Source organism: Heptranchias perlo, chromosome 5 (assembly GCF_035084215.1).
Source record: "Heptranchias perlo isolate sHepPer1 chromosome 5, sHepPer1.hap1, whole genome shotgun sequence".
In the NCBI taxonomy this organism is placed as follows: Eukaryota; Metazoa; Chordata; class Chondrichthyes; order Hexanchiformes; family Hexanchidae; genus Heptranchias; species Heptranchias perlo.
This window is the reverse complement of record NC_090329.1, coordinates 5481979-5502671: the sequence shown is the minus strand read 5'-3', so window position 1 is coordinate 5502671 and position 20693 is coordinate 5481979. Positions and strand designations below refer to the sequence as shown.

At 44.4% G+C, this 20693-nt stretch overlaps 1 protein-coding gene across 13 annotated transcripts in view; it reads left to right on the top strand.

Annotated features, from left to right (window-relative positions):
• Positions 1 to 20693, top strand: part of mlip (muscular LMNA-interacting protein) — a 228939-nt gene that overhangs the window by 131545 nt on the left and 76701 nt on the right. For 5 of the 13 annotated variants that reach the window (XM_067983967.1, XM_067983963.1, XM_067983966.1 and 2 more), the window contains 2 exons: positions 14274 to 16085; positions 17569 to 17637. The exons of the other annotated variants lie outside the window; for them this stretch is intronic. In XM_067983967.1, coding sequence (XP_067840068.1) covers positions 14274 to 16085; positions 17569 to 17637 — 1881 coding nt within the window. The remainder of the gene's footprint in view (positions 1 to 14273; positions 16086 to 17568; positions 17638 to 20693) is intronic. 13 annotated transcript variants of the gene reach the window in all.

The window sequence follows — 20693 nt, the reverse complement described above, 5'->3', positions numbered from 1 at the left end:
TTAATTAATCCTGGCTCATTACACAGGACCAGGTCCAAGGTTGCCTGCCCCCTTGTAGGATCAGTTACATACTGCTCAAGAAATCCATCCCTAATACACTCAATAAACTCTTCCTCAAGGCTGCCCTGCCCAATTTGATTTGTCCAGTTAATATGATAGTTAAAATCCCCCATAATTATAGCTGTTCCCTTATTACATGCCCCGACTATTTCCTGATTAATACTTCTTCCAGCAGAGTTTCAACTATAAGGAGGCCTATATACTACGCCCATGAGTGTTTTTTGCCCCTTATTATTCCTTATCTCTACCCAAACTGTTTCATTATCCTGATCTTTTGTCCCAATATAATTTCTCTGTATTACAGTGATTCCTTCCTTTATTAACATAGCCACCCCACCTCCCCTTCCTTCCTGCCTGTCCTTCCTGATTGTTAAATAACCTGGCATATTTAATTCCCAGTCGTTGTCACCCTGCAGCCATGTTTCTGTAATGGCCACGAGATCATACCCATACGTCGTTATTTGTGCCGTTAACTCGTCCATTTTGTTACGAATGCTACGTGCATTCAGATAAAGAACTTTCAAATATGTTTTTTGACACTGAGTTCCTGCTTTTTCCTTTTTTAACACTTTACCTTTTACTCCATACCTTCTGTCCCTTTCTGATACGCTTTCCTCTGTCTCCCTGCTCAGGTTCCCAACCCCCTGCCACAGCTTTGATGCTGGGTTAATCGCCTTACGCCTTCTAGTTTTCATTTTATCTGTCGTGCCTAAAGTACCTAAAGTGCCTAAAGTACACTTTCTTTCCGCTGCTCTATGCTTTTCCCTTTCACTTGTTCTTGAACAACTGTTTGTACTATTTGTATTGTAGATTTCTCCTGGGTCTTCCCCTCTCTTGCTGCTCTCAACTTTATTCCCTTCTGACTCCCCGCTCAGGTTCCCATCCCCCTGCCACTCTAGTTTAAACCTTCCCCAACAGCACTAGCAAACACCCCCGCGAGGACATTTGTCCCGGTCCTGCTCAGGTGTAACCCGTCACGCTTGTACAGGTCCCACCTTCCCCAGAACCGGTCCCAATGTCCCAGGAATCTAAATCCCTCCCTCCTACACCATCCCTGCAGCCACGCATTCATCCTGTCTATTCTCCTGTTCCTATACTCACTAGCACGTGGCACCGGTAGTAATCCTGAGATCACTACCTTTGAAGTCCTGCTTTTTAATTTATCTCCTAACTCCCTAAATTCAGCTTGCAGGACCTCATCCCTTTTTTTACCTATGTCGTTGGTTCCAATATGGACCACGACTACTGGCTGTTCACCCTCCCCCTCCAGAATGCCCTGCAGCCGCTCCATGACATCCTTGACCCTAGCACCAGGGAGGCAACATACCATCCTGGAGTCATGTTTGCGGCCGCAGAAATGCCTATCTGTTCCCCTTACAATTGAATCCCCTATCACTATAGCCCTGCCACTCTTCTTCCTCCCCTCCTGTGCAGCAGAGCCACCCGTGGTGCCCCGAACCTGGCTCTTGCTGCTTTCCCCCAACAGCATCTAAAGCAGAATATCTGTTTGAGAGGGAGATGGCCCCAGGGGACTCCTGCTCTACCTGCCTAGTCCTTTTACTCTGCCTGGCGGTCACCCATTTCCTTTCTGCCTGCGTAATCTTTACCTGCGGTGTGACCACCTCACTGAACGTGCTATCCACGATAATCTCAGCATTGCGGATGCTCCACAGTGAATCCACCCACAGCTCCAGCTCCGAATGACGGTTAGTCAGTAGCTGCAGCTGGACACACTTCCTGCACACATGGTCGTCAGGGACACTGGTAGTGTCCATGACTTCCCGCATATTGCAGGAGGAGCATATCACGGGTGCGAGCTGTGCTGCCATGACTTGCCTCAGACTCTCAGATTCTCCTCCCGCTCTAGGTCTCTCCTTTAATACTGTGCTCACCTCTCGGACTCTCCTGCCTCACCTGTGACTTCGGACAGTAGTTGTCTCTTGTTGCAGGTCTGCTGCTGCTTTTTATTCCCCAATCTCAGTCTTCTACTCTCAGGTCCACTGCCGCTCTGGGGAAAAAGTTAGGAAAAGCAAGGCAAAGCAGCACCTCCTTCCCCCAACTCTCACACGTACCAAACTCTCAGCAGTTCACACTGTGTATCCGCACACCGTGCTGTCGCACTGACAGGCCCCTGTATTTCTACAGTTTGTGACTCAGATGAGTCAGGCCTGACCAACCTTCAGGTACCAGTTTAATCAAGCTAACCAATTAACTCACTACAGCAGCTCTCTCTGCTGAAGCCTGACAGAAACTTAAAAATTTAAACTTTAAAATTGAACTTAAACAGTTGAAAGCAATATGCACTAGATTTTAAAGAGATTAACCCTTAAACTCCCACACGTACCAAACTTTCAGCAGTTCACACTGTGTTGTCCGCACAACGTGGAGAATTACAAATGTTACACCCTTGTTCAAAAAAGTGTGTAAGGATAAACCCAGCAACTACAGGCCAGTCAGTTTAACCTCGGTGGTGAGGAAGCTTTTAGAAACGATAATCCGGGACAAAATTAACAGACACTTGGACAAGTGTGGATTAATAAAGGAAAGCCAGCATGGATTTGTTAAAGGCAAATCGTGTTTAACTAATTTGATTGTGTTTTTTGATGAGGTAACAGGGAGGGTAGATGAGGGCAATGAGGTCGATGTTGTGTATATGGACTCTCAAAAGTCATTTGATAAAGTGCCACATAATAGGCTTGTCAGCAAAATTGAAGCCCACGGAATAAAAGGGGCAGTGGCAGCATGGATATAAAATTGGCTAAGGGACCAGGAAACAGAGAGTAGTGGTGAACGGTTGTTTTTTGGACTGGAGGGAGGTGTGCAGTGATGTTCCCCAGGGGGCAGTACTAGGACTACTGCTTTTCTTGATATATATTAATGACTTGGACTTGGGTGTACAGGGCACAATTTCAAAATTTGCAGATGAGACAAAACTTGAAAGTGTAGTAAACAGTGAGGAGGATAGTAATAGACTTCAAGAGGATATAGACAGGCTGATGGAATGGGCGGACATGTGGCAGATGAAATTTAACGCAAAGAAGTGCAAAGTGATGCATTTCGGTAGGAAGAATGAGGAGAGGCAATATAAACAAAAGGGTACAATTCTAAAGGGGGTGCAGGAACAAAGTGACCTGGGGGTATACGTGCATAAATCTTTGAAGATGGCAGGACAGGTTGAGAAAGCAGTTAAAAAAAGCAAATGGGATCCTGGGCTTTATGAATAGAGGCATAGAGTACAAAAGCAAGGAAGTTATGTTGAACCTTTATAAAACACTGCTGGAGTATTGTGTCCAATTCTGGGCACCACACTTTAGGAAGGCTGTGAAGGCCTTAGAGAGGGTGCTGAAAATATTTACTAGAATGTTTCCAGGGATGAGGGACTTCAGTTCCGTGGATAGACTGGAGAAGCTGGGGTTGTTCTCCTTAGAGCAGAGAAGGTTGAGGGAGATTTGATAGAAGTGTTCAAAATCATGAAGGGTTTAGATAAAGTAAATGAAGAGAAACTGTTACCATTGGTGGAAGGGTCGAGAACCAGAGGACAAGGTGATTGGCAAAAGAACCAAAGGTGCCATGAGGAAAAGCTTTTATACACAGCGAGTAGTTATGATCTGGAATGCGCTGCCTGAAAGGGTGGTGGAAGCAGATTAAATCGTGGCTTTCAAAAAGGAATTGGATAAATACTTGAAAGGAAAAAATTTGCAGGGCTACAGGAAAAGAGCGGGTGAATGGAACTAACTGGATTGCTCGAAGAGCCGGCAAGGGCTCAATGGGCCGAATGGCCTCCTTCTGTGCTGTAACCATTCTATGATTGTAAGGCACTTCACAAGAGTGATTATCAAACAATATTTGACACCGAGCCACATAAGGAGATATTAGGACAGGTGGCCAAAAGCTTGGTCAAAGAGGTAGGTTTTAAGAAATATCTTAAAGGAGGAGAGAGAGAGGTAGAGAGGTGGAGAAGTTTAAGGAGGGAATTCTACAGCTGAAGGCACAGCCGCCAATGGTGGAGCGATTGAAATCGGGGATGCGCAAGAGGCCAGAATTGGAGGAGTGCAGAGATCTCAGAGGGTTGTAGGGCTGGAGGGGGTTACAGAGACAGGGAGGGACAAGGCCATGGAGGGATTTGAAAACAAGGATGAAACTTTTAAAATTGAGGCGTTGTCAGACTAGGAGCCAGTGTAGGTCAGCAAACACAGGGGTGATGAGTGAACAAGACTTTCACCCGTTTTGGATGAACTCAAGTTTACGGAGGGTGGAAGGTGTGAGGCTGGCCAGGAGAACATTGGAATAGTCAAGTCCAGAGGTAACAGAGACTTTGATGAGGGTTTCAGCAGCAGATGACCTGAGGCAGAGTCGGTGACAGGCGATGTTATGGATGTGGAACTAGGCGGTCTTGGTGATGGAGTGGATATGTGGTTGGAAGCTCATCTCAGGGTCAGATAGGATGACAAGGTTGTGAATGGTCTGGTTTAGCCTCAGACAGTGGCCAGGGAGAGGGATGGAGTTGTTGGCCAGGGAATGGAGTTTATGATGGGGACCGAAGACACTGGCTTCGGTCTTCCCAATATTTGGTTGGAGGAAACATTTGCTCATCCATAACTGGATGTCAGACAAGCAGTGTGACAAATCAGAGACAGAGGAGGTGGTGGTGAGGTAGACCTGTGAGTCGTCAGTGTACATGTGGAACCTGACATTGGGTAGATGACACAAAATTTGGAGCAGATGACACAAAACTTGCAAGTGCAGTGGACAGCGAGGAGGATATAGACAAGCTGGTGGCATGGGCGGACACGTGGCAGATGAAATTTAATGCAGAAAAATGCAAGGTGATACATTTCGGTAGGAAGAATGAGGAGAAGCAATTTAAACTAGAGGACACAATTCTAAAAGGGGTGCAGGAACACAGAGATCTGTGGGTATATGTACACAAATTGTTGAAGGTGGCAGGGCAGGTTGAGAAAGCGGTTAAGAAAGCATACGGAATCCTGGGCTTTATAAATAGAGGCAGAGAGTACAAAACTATGGAAGTCATGATGAACCTTTATAAAACACTAGTTCGGCCACAACTGCAGTATTGTGTCCAGTTCTGGGCTCCGCACTTTAGGAAAGATGTGAAGGCCTTAGAGGGGGTGCAGAAGAGATTTACTAGAATGATTCCAGGGATGAGGGACTTTAGTTACGTGGACAGACTGGAGAAGCTGGGGTTGTTCTCCTTGGAACAGAGACAGTTGCAAGGAGATTTGATAGAGGTATTCAAAATCATGAAGGGTCTAGACAGAGTAGATAGAGAGAAACTGTTCCCATTGGCAGAAGGGTTAAGAACCAGAGGACGTAGATTTAAAGTGATTGGCAAAAGGAGCAAAGGTGATGTGAGGAAAATCTTTTTTACACAGCGAGTAGTTAGGATCTGGAATGCACTGCCCGAGGGGGCGGTGGAGGCAGATTCAATCATGGCTTTCAAAAGGGAACCGGATAAGTACTTGAAAGGAAAAAAATTGCAGGGCTACGGGGATAGGACGGGGGGATGGGACTACCTGGATTGCTCTTGCACAGAGCCGGCATGGACTCGATGGGCCAAATGGCCTCCTTCCGTGCTGTAAACTTTCTATGATTCTAAATTCTGCCATGTAGCACCCGTTGTTTCGGCGATATGCGGCCTCCCGAAGTTCCATAATGGTGTCTGGGATGCGCATGCAAGCTTCTAGCATTATGTGCACCGGACGCCATCTTGGTAAAGGGTTTTGCGCATGCGCAGATTATGAATGTCGGCAGCATGTAAAGTAGGGAGAGTATGCGTTAGGTCAGTGTGCAAAGCTGTTTTAAAGTGATAGACACCATTTTAGCACTTAACACTCTAGTTCACCATGATCATCTGAACATGTCTTAGATGGCCTGGAGGACCATACAGGATTTACAGGTTAGTTGATAGATTACTGCTTTTGGCTGCTAATGTATTTGTACCTGTTTTTGGAGGTCTCAGGCTTTTCGTCCTAGTTTTCAAGTATAAGATTTAGATCCAAGATGTGCAGGAGTGAAGTTAGGAAACGCTTTGACACGCAAAGTGTGGTAGAAGTTTGGAACGCCCTTCTGAGAATGGCAGTTGATGCTCGCTCACTTGTGAATTTTAAATCTGAGATTGATAGATTTCTGTGAACCAAGGGTATTAAGGGATATGGGACTAAGGCGGGTATATGGAGTTAGGTCACAGATCAGCCATGATCTCATTGAATGGTGGAACAGGCTCGAGGGGCTAAATGTCACTGCCTCCTGTTGTGCTTCACCTTCTCCTGCAAGAAAGCGGGATGTGTGTTGGTGAGTGTCCTGCAGGATGTTTGGGTAATGTGCCTGTCATGGTTGAATGGCTGCCAGTGTGTGTGACCTTTGAGTTGTGGGTGTGTGGCTTGCAACCCACAACTGGTAACGTGCGAGGTTGAGAGGAAACATCTGATTGGAAGAGTTGAGTACTGATTGATAGAGTTTGTTGGTATGTGGTGTGATGGGGGGGTGTAGTGGGTGATGCAGTTGGTAGGAGATGCCAGTTGACAGTTGACCTCACTCACCTTGACCACTCATGTTAAAGCATTGAACTTCTTCCTGCTCTGCATCCATGTTCGTGGTGCTATGCGCCTGGCATTGACTTCGTCCCCCGCTGCCTCCCACTGCCTCTTGAGTTTCTGTCTGGAGGGCCTCTTGTCCCATTGCGGATATAGGATGCCCCTCCTGCTGTCCACTTCTTGCACCAAGGCCTCTAGTGCATCAGCAGAGAACCTCGGTGCATGCACTCTCACAGGCCTGGCACAAACTCAGATCGGCAGATTGGTGAGGTCTGGTGTGCAGATTGGAGGATGTGGGATTTAGCAGTGCGCAGCCTTTATTCAATGTTTTAACATAGCTCATCAGTTTGTAAACATAGGGACGGGGGCCTGCATCTGTGTTTTCCGTGTGCGATGTCTGATCTCCATTCAGACTCCGTGCGGACCTGTATCTTATATTTTGCAGATAAGAGGTGCAGCCTGCCTTTAAATGTGCGAGCAAATCACGCAATGTTTGGGCCCCCCCCCCCCCCCCCCTCCGCTGGTGAGAAGCGTGAACCTGGTGCAAGGCCTGATTGCAGTGCTTCGATGAGGCAGTTCGTGCTGCCTGTATCAGAAACACCAGGCATGGGTTAATCACGCACCGCGATGGCCATGCCCGGATTCAGGCCTTATTCAGTTTAACCCCGTTGTGTTTTCGGATGATGTGGCCAAGGGGCAGCATGTAGATGAGAAATAGGAGGGGGGCCAATGATAGTCCTTGGGGGACACCAGAGGTAACGGTGCGGGAGTGGGAAGAGTGCAGGTGATTGCCTGGCTACGACTGGATAGATAAGAATCTTATCGAGCGCAGTTGCACCCAGCTGGGCGACGGAGGAGAACAAGCACTCACACATGGTTCAGATCTCTCATAACTGCCAAATGTAATTCATTGACATCGAGATAAAAAGCTCTTGTATCCTAACTAATTTGTAGATCAATCAACATGGCCTAGTCCTGTAGACATCCCTTTTAAGTATAATATGGTCGTATTATCGACCTGACACGCTAACTAGGTTTCTCCCTCCACAGATGTTGCCTGACCTGCTGAGTGTTTCCAGCATTGTCTGATTTTATTTCATTTAAATATAACTATTTTAAAACCCATGTATGAAACAAAGATAGAAATTCATCTATATTGTCACATAATATTTGCTTTTTTCCAGTAAAAAATTTTTTAAATGATAATTTATAGAAAACTGCGTTTATAGTAATCCAGAAATTTTTGGGAATAAGTCAGAGTTTGATTTTTAAACAAAAAGTCAGTTAGACTCAAATTCACTTAATTTAAAATGCGAATCTAAGATCAGGAATTTCCAGGTAGCGTAACTTCTTTAGCAAATCCCATTTTGTACCTGAGTGTGTTGCTATTCATCAACATCTATCGTGTTTCAACAACTCCTTTTGTGTTGTGGAATTCTGTTCAACACTATTACAGAAAGTTCTGCACATCTGCAGTACACCAATTCTAAATGTGCATAATAGTTGCAAAATATGCTTCTGTGGGTTTTAAAACCCGTGGAGGGAGTGTGACTCAATGGTGTTGAGTTTGCATCGGTAAACCTGGTCTTGAGACTTTTCACCTCAGGTCCAGGTTTACTGATGGGATCCAAATTGGCAGCGGAATGAATACCTCCTCCCCTGATGGATGTGGGGATCCCAAGTGAAACAAATTTGAGTTGTCTTAATGATTTCCTAGCAGAGATCCAAGGTACAAATTTCCCCATAATGTGACACAAGGTGAGGGTGGGGAGAGCAATTATTTTGGTTACAATCAGTACCAACAACATAAATGCATTCAAAAAGAACGTGCTTATTATTTTGCTGCACAGAGCATTTTATCACACAGGTTGACATGAAATTGAGGATTTCATTCCGAGATCCCACAAAAATAGGTAGTGTGGAAAATGGAGAAAGGTGTTACTGGTGGAAGCAGCCGTGGCTCAGTGGGTAGAACTCTCGCCTCTGAGTCAGAAGGCTGTGTGTTCAAATCCCACTCCAGAGACCTGAGCATGTAATTCAGGTTAACACTCCAGTGCAGTACTCCTTCAGTCGGAGGTGCCATCTTTCGGATGAGATGTTAAACCGAGGCCCTGTCTGTCCCCTTCAGGTGGACATAAAATATCTCATGGCCACTATTCAAAGAAGAGCAGGTTCTCCCCAGTGTTCTGGCCAATATTTATCCCTCAACCAACATCACTAAAACAGATTATCTGGTCATTATTACATTGTTGTTTGTGGGACCTTGCTGTGCACAAATTGGCTGCCACGTTTCCTACACTTCAAAAGTACTTAATTGGCTGTAAAGCTCTTTGGGACATCATGAGGTCGTGAAAGTCACTATATAAATGCAAGTCTTCCTGTTCTTTATAGTTGAAATAAAGTAGAAGGAGGGGTTTATCATTCTGGTCGTGCTCTAACTCACATGGGAACGCTGAATGCTGACAGTATCCAACAATGAAAAATATTTCATTTCCCAGTAATTTCGGACTTCAACATGCATCTTGTTCATGAAGATAAAAATTGAGCAAACAAGTATGAATTGTTAAAGGCTAGGAAGTATGCTTCCTCTGCTGTAATTGGTCAGATGTATGCTTTGGCTGACACGGAGGAGCGCATCAACAGTAAACAATTATGCGTCTTATAAACTTGGCCAACCACCACTAGGTACAGCCATTCTGCTGTGACTACTCACTAAGTTATCTCAGTAATGATCGGTGAGCAGATTGTGAGGACAGATCATCCAAACTCAACCCAATCCAGGGAGGTCTGTGATGGTTCACTTCCCGCCCAAAGGCCTGCTACCATCTGCTCATTGGGTGGCACCTCACTGAACTTGACAGATGGCTACTGACAGCACAAAACCAGCAGCGTGCCCTCGAGACAATTCTGTGAGGACATCAGGCTGCTAATGAGCAACTTGATTCAGGCAACCTATCAAGTGGCTCAACACAACCCTAAACGGCATGGTCCAAACTGAAACTAACCAGGAATGTAATAAAGATGATCAGTCTAAGTTAGATGATCAATCTAAATTCTCTATTCGTGAGAGAGCTAGAAACAATGCATGTATCAGCAGTGATTACATATCAGAGTTTCATAAAGAGAGAAGTCTATATTTAAATGGAAATTCAAGTAATGTTATCAATTTGGCATATCTGAGCGATTGTCATTCACATGACTGATCCCATTAGAATGGTTCTGGAGTGAAGAAAAACGGTAGCATTTATGTGGGCATGTTTTGCCTTTCAGAGACTGACTCTTCAGGTATTTTTACTCTTCACTTTCTTGGGTACCTTGTGCCTTACATCATCTCTGGCTGAGAATGTGGCTCTGATATTTATGGGGAGGCGGGGAGGATGCGGAGGATGCTGAACTTAACGACAGGACCTCGTTATCGTTTTTTGTTCCATTTCCCGCCCGGTGGCTGGCCAAATTGACAGCCTGGACAGCGGCCGGGTGGGCAAACCAATGGCAGGAGACCGCAGCCGAGGACCCTTGGGGACGGTCCCCCGTGATCGGGGCTGGAGGGGGAGAGGGGGCCCCATCGGGGCCGGAGGGGGAGAGGGGGCCCCATCGGGGCCGGAGGGGGAGAGGGGGCCCCATCGGGGCCGGAGGGGGAGAGGGGGCCCCATCGGGGCCGGAGGGGGAGAGGGGGCCCCATCGGGGCCGGAGAGGGCGAGGGGGCCCCATCGAGGCCGGAGAGGGGAAGAAGGTCGGAGATTGCAGCAGGGGAGAGAAAGCAGGGGGGAGGCTGATGACTTCCTTGAGGGGCCGGTGGGAGCACGAGGAGTGCTGAGAAAGGCACTTACTGTGTGTAGCCGGCAGCTCCCGCCTCCTTTCACTGCCGGGTTTCCCGACCCCCGGAAAACTCATGCAGCAGCAGTGAATTTTAAATCGGGCTCTCAACTGCACTGTGGGACCCAATTTAAATATGCTAATGAAATGTCCTGCCTCTCTACTGCGGAACGCTCGGACGCCCCGATATCTGCCGCCATAAAAAAGTTGATGCATGCGTGCGTGGCCTGTTGGGGTCGCGTTCCCCATAATTAAGTCTTTAACCCCCCCCCCCCCCCCCCCCCCGCCCATTTTAGTTGGGGTTAATATCGAGGCCTCTGTTGGTAACCTGCTCTCAGGCTTCTGCTGATGTTGATCTAAAAGTGCCTGCTAGAGGGTGCGAGAGAGCAGTTGTGGGAACATGTCCCTCCTGCTCTATGAAGGTGGCCATGGCTCCAGTTGGCAGCTCCCCATAGTATAATTGAGGTTGGGGATTCTGTGCAGGGGACTGGACACATGAACCTGCCTGCCTTTTGGTACTGCAGTGCTTTGAAACTCCAGCATGCTGCGACACTGCATTGTTTACTTGGGCAAACTCAGAATCATAGAATGGTTACAGCACAGAATAAAGCCATTTGGCCCATCGAGCCCGTGCCGGCTCTTTGTAAGAGCAATCCATTTATTCCCATTCACCTGCTGTCTCTTGTAGAATCATAGAAAGTTACGGCACAGAAGGAGGCCATTCGGCCCATCGCTTCCGTACCAGTCGACAAAGAGCTATCCAGCTTAATCCCACTTTCCAGCACTTGGTCCGTAGCCCTGTAGGTTACAGCACTTCAGGTGCACATCCAGGTACTTTTTAAATGAGTTGAGGGTTTCTGCCTCTACCACCCTTTCAGGCAGTGAGTTCCAGACCCCCACCACCCTCTGGTGAAAAAAATTCTCCTCAGCTCTCCTCTAATCCTTCTACCAATTGCTTCAAATCTATGCCCCCTGGTCACTGACCCCTCTCTATCCACTCTATCGAGTCCCTTCATAATTTTATACACCTCAATTAAATCTCCCCTCAGCCTCCTTTGATCCAAAGAAAACAACCCCAGCCTATCCAATCTTTTCTCATAGCTAAAATTCTCCAGCCCTGGCACATCCTCGTAAACCTCCTCTGTTCCCTCTCTAGTACAATCACATCTTTCCTGTAATGTGGTGACCAGAACTGTACGCAGTACTCAAGCTGTGGCTTAACCAATGTTTTGTACAGTTCTGGTATAACCTCCCTGCTCTTTTATTCTATGCCTCGACTAATAAAGGAAAGTATCCCATATGCCTTTTTAACCACCTTATCTACCTGTCCTGCTACCTTCAGGGATCTGTGGACATGCACTCCAAGGTCCCTTTGTTTCTCTACACCTCTCAGTATCCTCCCATTTATTGTGTATTCCCTTGCCTTGTTTGCCCTCCCCAAATGCATTACCTCACACTTCTCTGGATTGAATTCCATTTGCCACTTTTCTGCCCACCTGACCAGTCCATTGATATCTTCCTGCAGTCGACAGGTTTCCTCCTCACTATCAACCACACGGACAATTTTTGTATCATCTGCAAACTTCTTGATCAAGCCTCCCACATTCAAATCCAGATTATTAATATATACCACAAGAAGCAAGAGATCTGGTACTGAGCCTTGTGGGACCCCACTGGAAACGGCCTTCAAGTCGCAAAAACACCCGTAAACCATTATCCTTTGCTTCCTGCCACTGAGCCAATTTTGGATCCAATTTGCCACTTTCCCTTGGATCCCATGAGCTTTTACTTTTTACACCTGTCTGCCATGTTGGGACCTTGTTAAAAGCCTTGCTAAAATCTATGTAGACTACATCAAATGCACTACCCTCATCGACCCTCCTTGTTACCTCCTCAAAAAATTAAATCAAGTTAGTCAGACACGACCTTCCCTTAACAAATCCATGGTGACTGACCTTCATTTCTCCATAGCCCTGCAAATGTTTTCCCTTCAAGTATTTATCCAATTCCTTTTTGAAAACCATGATTGAATCTGCTTCCACCACCCTTTCAGGCAGCACGTTCCAGATCATAACTACTTGCTGCGTTGAAAAAGTTTTTCCTCATGTTGCCTTTGGTTCTTTTGCCAGTCACCTCAAACCTGTATCCTCTGGTTCTGGACCTTTCCACCAATGGGAAGAGTTTCTCTTTATGTACTTTATATAAGCCGTTTATGATTTTGAACACTTCTATCAAATCTCCCCTTAATCTTCTCGGCTCTAAGGAGAACAACCCCAGCTTCTCCAGTCTATCCACGTAACTGAAGTACCTCATCGCTGGAACCATTCTAATAAGTCTTTCTGCACCCTCTCTAAGGCCTTCACATCCTTCCTAAAGTGCGGTGCCCAGAATTGGACACAATGCTCCAGTTGTGGCCGAACCAGTGTTTTATAAAGGTTCATCGTAACTTCCTTGCTTTTGTACTCTATGCTTCTATTTATAAAGCCCAGGATCCTGAATGCTTTTTTAACTGCTTTCTCAACCTGTCCTGCCACCTTCAAAGATTTGTGCACATATACCCCCAGGCCTCTCTGTTCCTGCACCCCCTTTAGAATTGTACCATTTAGTATATATTGCCTCTCCGCATTCTTCCTGCCAAAATGTATCACTTTGCACTTCTCTGCGTTAAATTTCATCTGCCACGTGTCCGCCCATGCCACCAGCCTGTCTATATCCTCTTGAAGTCTATCACTCTCCTCCTCACTGTTTACTACACTTCCAAGTTTTGTGTCATCTGTAAATTTTGAAATTGTGCCCTGTACTCCCAAGTCCAAGTCATTAATATATATCCAAAAAAGCAGTGATCCCAGTATCGACCCCTGGGGAACACCACTGTATAACTTCCTCCAGTCTGAAAAACAACTATTCCCCACTACTCTCTGTTTCCTGTCACTTAGCCAATTTCGTATCCATGCTGCCACTGCTTCTTTTATTCCATGGGCTTACATTGACAGCTGCTGGTGCCTATTGTAGTTAGCTGTCACAAGACACATTGACTTCCCAAATTTCTCTCCCCTTGCTGGGAGACAATGCAGGCTCCAAATAATTCTTCATGACTTAGATCCAAATCTGAATGGTGAAGTTTAATAGTATGCTTTTAGGTGTGTTTTCCTGCAAGTGAACATTTTAAAAACATAATTCTACTAGGTTTTCTTCTTACCAACCAGAGTTTTCAAGAACTTTCAATACCAATTTTAACTGGGTACCATAGTGTCGTGACTAAGTTACTGGACTAGTAATCCAGAGGCCTGAACCAATAATCCAGAGAATGCAAGTTTAAATCCCACCAAGGCAGTTTTTAGAATTTGAATTCAGTTTAAAAAGAAATCTGGATATAAAAAGCTGGTATCAGTAAAAGTGAATGACCGTGAAGATGTCGGATTGTCATTAAAATCCCAACTGGTTCACTAATGTCCTTTAGGGAAGGAAACCTGCCGTCCTTACCCGGTCTGGCTTATATGTGACTCCAGCCCCACACCAATGTGGTTGACACTTATCTGCCCCATGGAGTGCCCTAGTAAGCCACTCAGTTGTATCAAGCCGCTACCAAGCGGTTCAAAAGACCCACCACCACCTTCTCAGGGCAACAAGTGATGTGCAATAAATGCCAGCCTTGCCAGTAATGCCCACATCCTGAGAATGAATTTTAAACAAATCAAGTGGCAATAAAAAGTAGCAATGGCTAAATCAAAATTGAAAAGAAAAGCTCAGTATCAAATGTTCTGTTAATGCACAGTATATGTCGTTAAGTTTTCATTACCACATTACTTCTTTTACTGATCTTCTCTTTTTTACCCTTTACAGTCAAGCACTCGTACTCCTGATAACCTGATTACTCAACCACTAACTTCCACAGTTGCAAATGGAGATTCCACCCTAGGCAATGCTTGCAATTCATCTTTATTAAATAAACCTTCACACTGTTTCGCTGCCAACACAAATCCAGAAAAAAAATCTTCTAGTTTACCCAGGTCCCCTTTCTTGACCTCCTCCGAGACATCCTTCTTATCCTCCAGCTCCTTGCCCTCAGCCCTTCATACCAAATCCCTTTTCCCATCCAACTCTTCCCTTAAAAAGTCTAAAACAGCTTCTCCTTCCTATCCCCCATCCCCATTGCACTTTCTGAGCTGTAGTGATTTGCATTCTTCTCCAGCCTGGTCCTCATCATCCCTACCTTCATCAAGGTCCACCAAATGCTCGTCAACTCATGTGCAGTCATCACTTCATTCTTCAAATCAGAATATACTTTCTCCTACTTCTCAGCAACTTTCATGTCATTCTCCTAGAATTCTTAATTCTTGTCAGACCCCAACACACTCAAGTTCAGCAAAATCTGGTGTAGTGTCTTCTCCTCCAACTCAGCTGTCATTATTGACTTCAATTCTAAGGTCTGGAAAACTGCCTCATGTATCATCCAAATCCTCAGAACAATCAAAACTAGTTTCCTCGACCAAATCCCTGAGCACCATCGGTTCACAATCTTCCAGCAAATCTCCAATTCCGATAATCCCACAACCATCATCTCCCTGTCAAAAAGCCAGATCACTTTCCCCCATACCAGGGAAGTATCTCCAGCATTCTTCTGGAATATGTGGAGGTGTTTCTTCAGTCTCATCACGATCTCTAACCTCTCCTTTCTTCCCAGAGCCTAGAGAACATTCGGTTCATTCTTCTTTTACATCTTTATCTCAAAGAAGTGGAAATATTTCCACAGAAACAGCTCAAACTCCACCAAGCCCCTCGTCCACAAAACATAATGTTCATTTCTTGAATCCAGGCAATGCCACACCCACACTGTCTTCGATGTGTCATGGCTCAAAGCCCCCCACATCGCCCCATTCTCCCTCCCCAAGACATGGACTGCTTTCACCTACGACAGGACATTTTTCTTCACATCGTTTCTCACCAATCAGTTCATTCTCCCCAACGCAAGAACTAGAGTCTGCTTTAGCAGACCACATTTTAGATCATTTACCCCCTGAAAGATCTGGCAGAATTTCCCCCACCCCATGTTACTCCAGCTTGAATTACTGCCCTGGAAAACTTGGCAGTCTTTCTCTTACTCCAACAAGTCCTTCCCCTTCTCCTTCTGCAAACCCTTACAATATTTCTCCCTTATCAGAACAGTCTGTGCCATCTTCCCCAACATCCAATTCTTCATCTACCACTCCAGTAAATTCGTTTTCTTCTTCTCCTACCCCAGTTAATTCTTCCCCACAATCTGGTTCCCTTACTCCTACTCCATTGCATATTGGACCGTTTCTATCTTCGCTAAGATCAAGCTCTATTTCTCCTACCCAAAATCAAACCTCTCCTCATTCCTCTTCATTACGACTGAGCTCCCATTCCCCGACCCCAACTTATTCTTCCTCACCAAGACCTCCTACCCCAGGACAGGTATCTTTCCATCCTTCTACTCTCTCTAGATCCAATGTCAGTGTCACTACTCCAGCTCACTCTGCAGCACAAATCTTTAACCCAAGGATTGACACCCTGTCACCTGGTCCAGTTCAATCCCCTCCGCCACCATCACCCTTTTCAAGATCTGGCACACAATCTCCAGCACAACCCTTATCCTGTTCTACTGAGAATGAGACTAAGAAACCAGAACAAAAGGTACTTTGCATATCTTTTGCATGTTCTAGATAGTAATGAATACTGTTCTCTTGGAATGGCATTTTCACCCCTTTGACCTTATTAATGGAACCAGCCTGCATGAAATAATTGAAGTTTTTGAAATCAGTCGTGTTCTGATTAATATAAAATTGTGTGGTTAATCTTCCTGTTCTACCGATGTTTAGAAAAACCCTGCACTTTCTTAACTTGCCTGAGTTTGCCAGAATTGTTGTATCTGAGACTTGAGACATTCATTACTTTTAATATTTCTCCATTATGTTAAATGCAGATTTCTGTGGATCTAAAATTGCTCAACAGGACTCTGTTGTAAACTAAGCATTTCAATCTCCTTTAGTACAAATGTTTCAAGGCCTGGGGTGAGATTCTGAAAAAGGCTCTTAAATTGGTCACTAAAATCTGTTGAAACTAATTTCATAATTTTTTCAGTGTTTTAAACTACCCAACTCTGAAACATTTTAGATTATAATAATTTTTAGGGGTATACGGAAGAGTTTAACTTTGTGAGAGAAAATTGTGCAAGAATGAAGAGTTTGAAGAATTCTTTTCAGATGGCACAGGACATTGGTTACCAGTGTGCTGTACTATGGAATGGTTTCACATACTAGTACCTATAATTTCTCCCCCATTGAGTTTCTAGTCAATGCAGTCTTGCGGTAAGTCTGTTTAACACAGGTTGGATATCTCCTTGCAGCAATAAGAGGCCTGGGAGCAGGTTATTTACACATCCTACGAAGTAGCGTGTGATGTGGTTGGGAGAGAAAATAAGAAATACACAAGGGAGGAGAGAAAAATAGAAACAAGACACTTTTTGGACTTTGCCCAAAGAAGACTTTTCAATAACTGAAACAATTCGAGTCATGATAAAGAAACAGCCTCTGGTGTTCCATTATAGTGGGATTTTATATCTAGGACGAGAGTTTTAATTGAATAAAATACACTCAAAACTACTTTTCCTACCAGTTTTAAATAACATTTATACATGTGATGTATATTGCATTAAGTCTTAACAGGAGATTTCTCTTAAGTAAAAATTCTTAAAGGGGAAATGGTGCTATGTTAGAGTTTTCTGGGCAGACACAGTTTCCACGTCAACCTTTGAAAACTCCACTGCTTCATTTTATTTGAAATTTATTTCAATTTTTATTAAATATACAATAAAATAAATCTGCAGTGCAGATTCACTAATTGCACCATTGTTTGTTTCAACATTTTTCAACATTGAAATATTGCATTGTAAATGAGACCCATCACTACTGGACATTATACAGATGCATTTATTGGAAGGTTACAAAATGTAGTTGTTACCACATTAACAACTCATTTTATTGCCATTCATTTGAAATTAAAATCATAGTCTTCTATCACCTCAGTTCACTAATAAATCTTTTTTACTATTTTTTCTGCATTTCTCACTTTCACTGCTTGTTCCTTTTTCTGATTCTCTCCCTCACTTCTTCTGCAGTACAAGATCAAGTCAAGTTATAAGGCTTTTGCAGCAATACCAACAAATACACTGCTCCTGGAGCAGAAGGTCAGTGTCAGTCCGTAGAAAATTGCTTTAACAGTCCTGTACAGTTTGTACAAGTCACAAGATATTTGCATTTCAGTGTTAAATAGACTATCGACCAAGATGACGGCCAGGAAAAAGATTGAAGGTGGTGACGGTAGTTGGGGGAGGACTGAGTGAGTGCCATTCTGTCACACAAAGATCCTAAACTGAAATCATGGCTAATAATATTTTATATGTTGCTCCCTGTTGAATGATTGTTGTGAGCTGAGTGTCCTCCTAGTGGTTTTGTTCCATAACATGGTATGTATTTTGCAATGGGTTCTTGTTTTGTGATAGCAATGTCTTGTGATGCTACTTTCTTCTTCCATTGAAAATGATGTGAACGTGGCCACACACACTCTGCTCAGGCGTTGTAGATTTACCTTTAGCTACTCAACCAGAACACCTGCAAGTGATGTCTTGTCAAGGTCAGTGTGCATTTTCATCTTGAAGAATTCTAATCAGCAATCCTTAGTTCTGTACTTTATTAAGGTATTGCTGATCTGGACTTCTGGCATAAATAGCCTAGGATCGTCGATGTTAATCTGGAAAACTGGCAAAATCTGACCATCAGCATCAAAAAGGCTAACACAACTCCTCAAAAGATGACAGCCCAATGAAGACACATGCTTAAACTGAAAATGCAGAGGCACACAATGTCATAAATTAAGTTTCAGGTATATCCAACATTCAGTCACTTTTATTGCAGTGAAGAAAAACCTAAAGTGCAGTTTGCAGCAGTGGTGGGTTTAGAAATTATTGAAGTGGGAGCGAGTGCGGAAGGCAGGAAATTTATTTTCTCGAGGAGTCGGGATAAGACCTCCAGAAATGTTAGATTTATGACACTTTAGGTGTCAGCTGTGGCTCAGTAGTAGCACTCTCGCCTCCAAGTCAGAAGGTTGTGGGTTCAAGCCCCAATCCAGAGATTTGAGCACATATCTAGGCTGGCACTTCAGTGCAGTACTGAGGGAGTTCTGCACTGTCAGAGGTGCTGATTGTCAGATGAAACATCTGCCCTCTCGAGTGGATGTAAAAGATCCCACGGCAGTATTTTGAAGAAGAGCAGGGGAGTACTCCACGGTGTCTTGTCCAATGTTTAATTCCTCAACTAAAACAGATGATCTGGTCATTCATTTCATTGCTATTTGTGGGAGCTTCATGTGCCCAAATTGGCTGCTGCGTTTCCTGCAACAGTGATGACATTTCAAAAGTATTCATTGGCTGTAAAGCGCTGTGGATGTCCTGAATTTGTGAAAAGGTGCTATAGAAATGCAAGCCTCCTTTCTCCTTCTTTGTTTGGTGCATTTCTGGTGTGGTGAAGGCTACTGTTATGCTCAGATAAAACCACTTAATGCTTTCGCACCAGAGAATATCCTCCATACTTCAAAAAAGCATCGATAGCCATTCTTGAAAATAAACCTTTTCATGAAAAACATAAGAACATGAAAAATAGGAGCAGGAGTAGGCCACAAGGCCCCTTGAGTCTGCTCCACCATTCAATCAGATCATGGCTGATCTTCTACCTCAACTCCACTTTCCTGCCCTATCCCCATATCCCTTAATTCCCTGAGTGTCCAAAAATGTATTGATCTCAGTCTTGAACGACTGAGCATCCACAGCCCCCTGGGGTAGAGAATTCCAAAGAATTCCTCAGATTCCTCTGAGTGAAGAAATTTTTCCCCTTCTCAGTCCGAAATGGCCGACCCCTTATCTTGAGACTATGCCCCCTAGTTCTAGACTCTCCATTAGGGGAAACAGCCTTTCGGCATCTACCCTGTCAAGCCCTCTAAGAATTTTAAACTTTTCAATGAGATCACCTCTCATTCTTCTGAACTCCAGAGAGTATAGGCCCATTCTACTCAATCTCTCCTCATAGGACAACCCTCTCATCTCAGGTATCAATCTAGTGAACCTTTGTTGCATCTTCTCCAAGGCCAGTATATCCTTCCTTAGGTAAGGAGACCAAAACTGTACACAGTACTCCAGGTGTGGTCTCACCAGAGCCCTATATAATTGCAGCAAGACCTCCTTACTTTTACACGCCAACCCCCTTGCAATAAAGGCTAACATACCATTTGTTGTCCTAATTGCTTGCCGTACCTGCATGTTAACTTTCTGTGATGCGTGTACAAGGACACCCAAATCCCTCTGAATACCAACATTTCTTAGTCTATCACCTTTTGAAAAATATTCTGCTTTTCTATTCTTCCTACCAAAGTGGATAATTTCACATTTCCCCACATTATACTTCATCTGTCACCTTCTCAATCACTCACTTAACCTGTTTATTTCGCTTTGCAGCCTCTTTGCATCCTACACACAACTTACTTTCCCACCTAGCTTTGTATCATCACCAAACTTGGATACATTACACTCGGTCCCCTCATCTAGGTCATTAATATAGATTGTAAATAGCTGAGGCCCAAGCACTGATCCTTGCAGCACTCCACTAATTACAACTTGCCAACCTGAGAATGACCCATTTATTCCTACTCTCTGTTTTCTGTCCATTAACTAATCTTCAATCCATGCTAATATATTACCCCCAATCCCATGAGCCCTAATCTTGTGTAACAACCTCTTGTAGGGCACCTTATCGAATGCCTTTTGAAAGTCTAAATATACTACATCCATTGATTCTCCCTTATCTACCCTGCTAATTACACCCTCAAAAAACTCTAAGAAATTTGTCAAACACTATTTCCCTTTCATAAAATCGTGTTGACTCTGCCTAATTGTATTATGATTTTCTAAGTGCCTTGTTACTATGTCCTTAATTCTATTATTTTCCCTACATCTTCCCTGATGTCAGGCTAACTGGCCTGTAGTTCCCTGTTTTCTCTCACCCTCCTTTCTTGAATAGCGGGGTTACATTTGCTCCCTTCCAATCCACTGGGACCCTTTTAGAATCTAGGAAATTTTGGAAGATCACAACCAATGCATCCACTATCTCTGCAGCCACCTCTTTTAAAACCCTAGGGTGTAGACCATCAGGTCCAGGGGATTTGTCGGCCTTTAGTCATATTAATTTCTCCAGT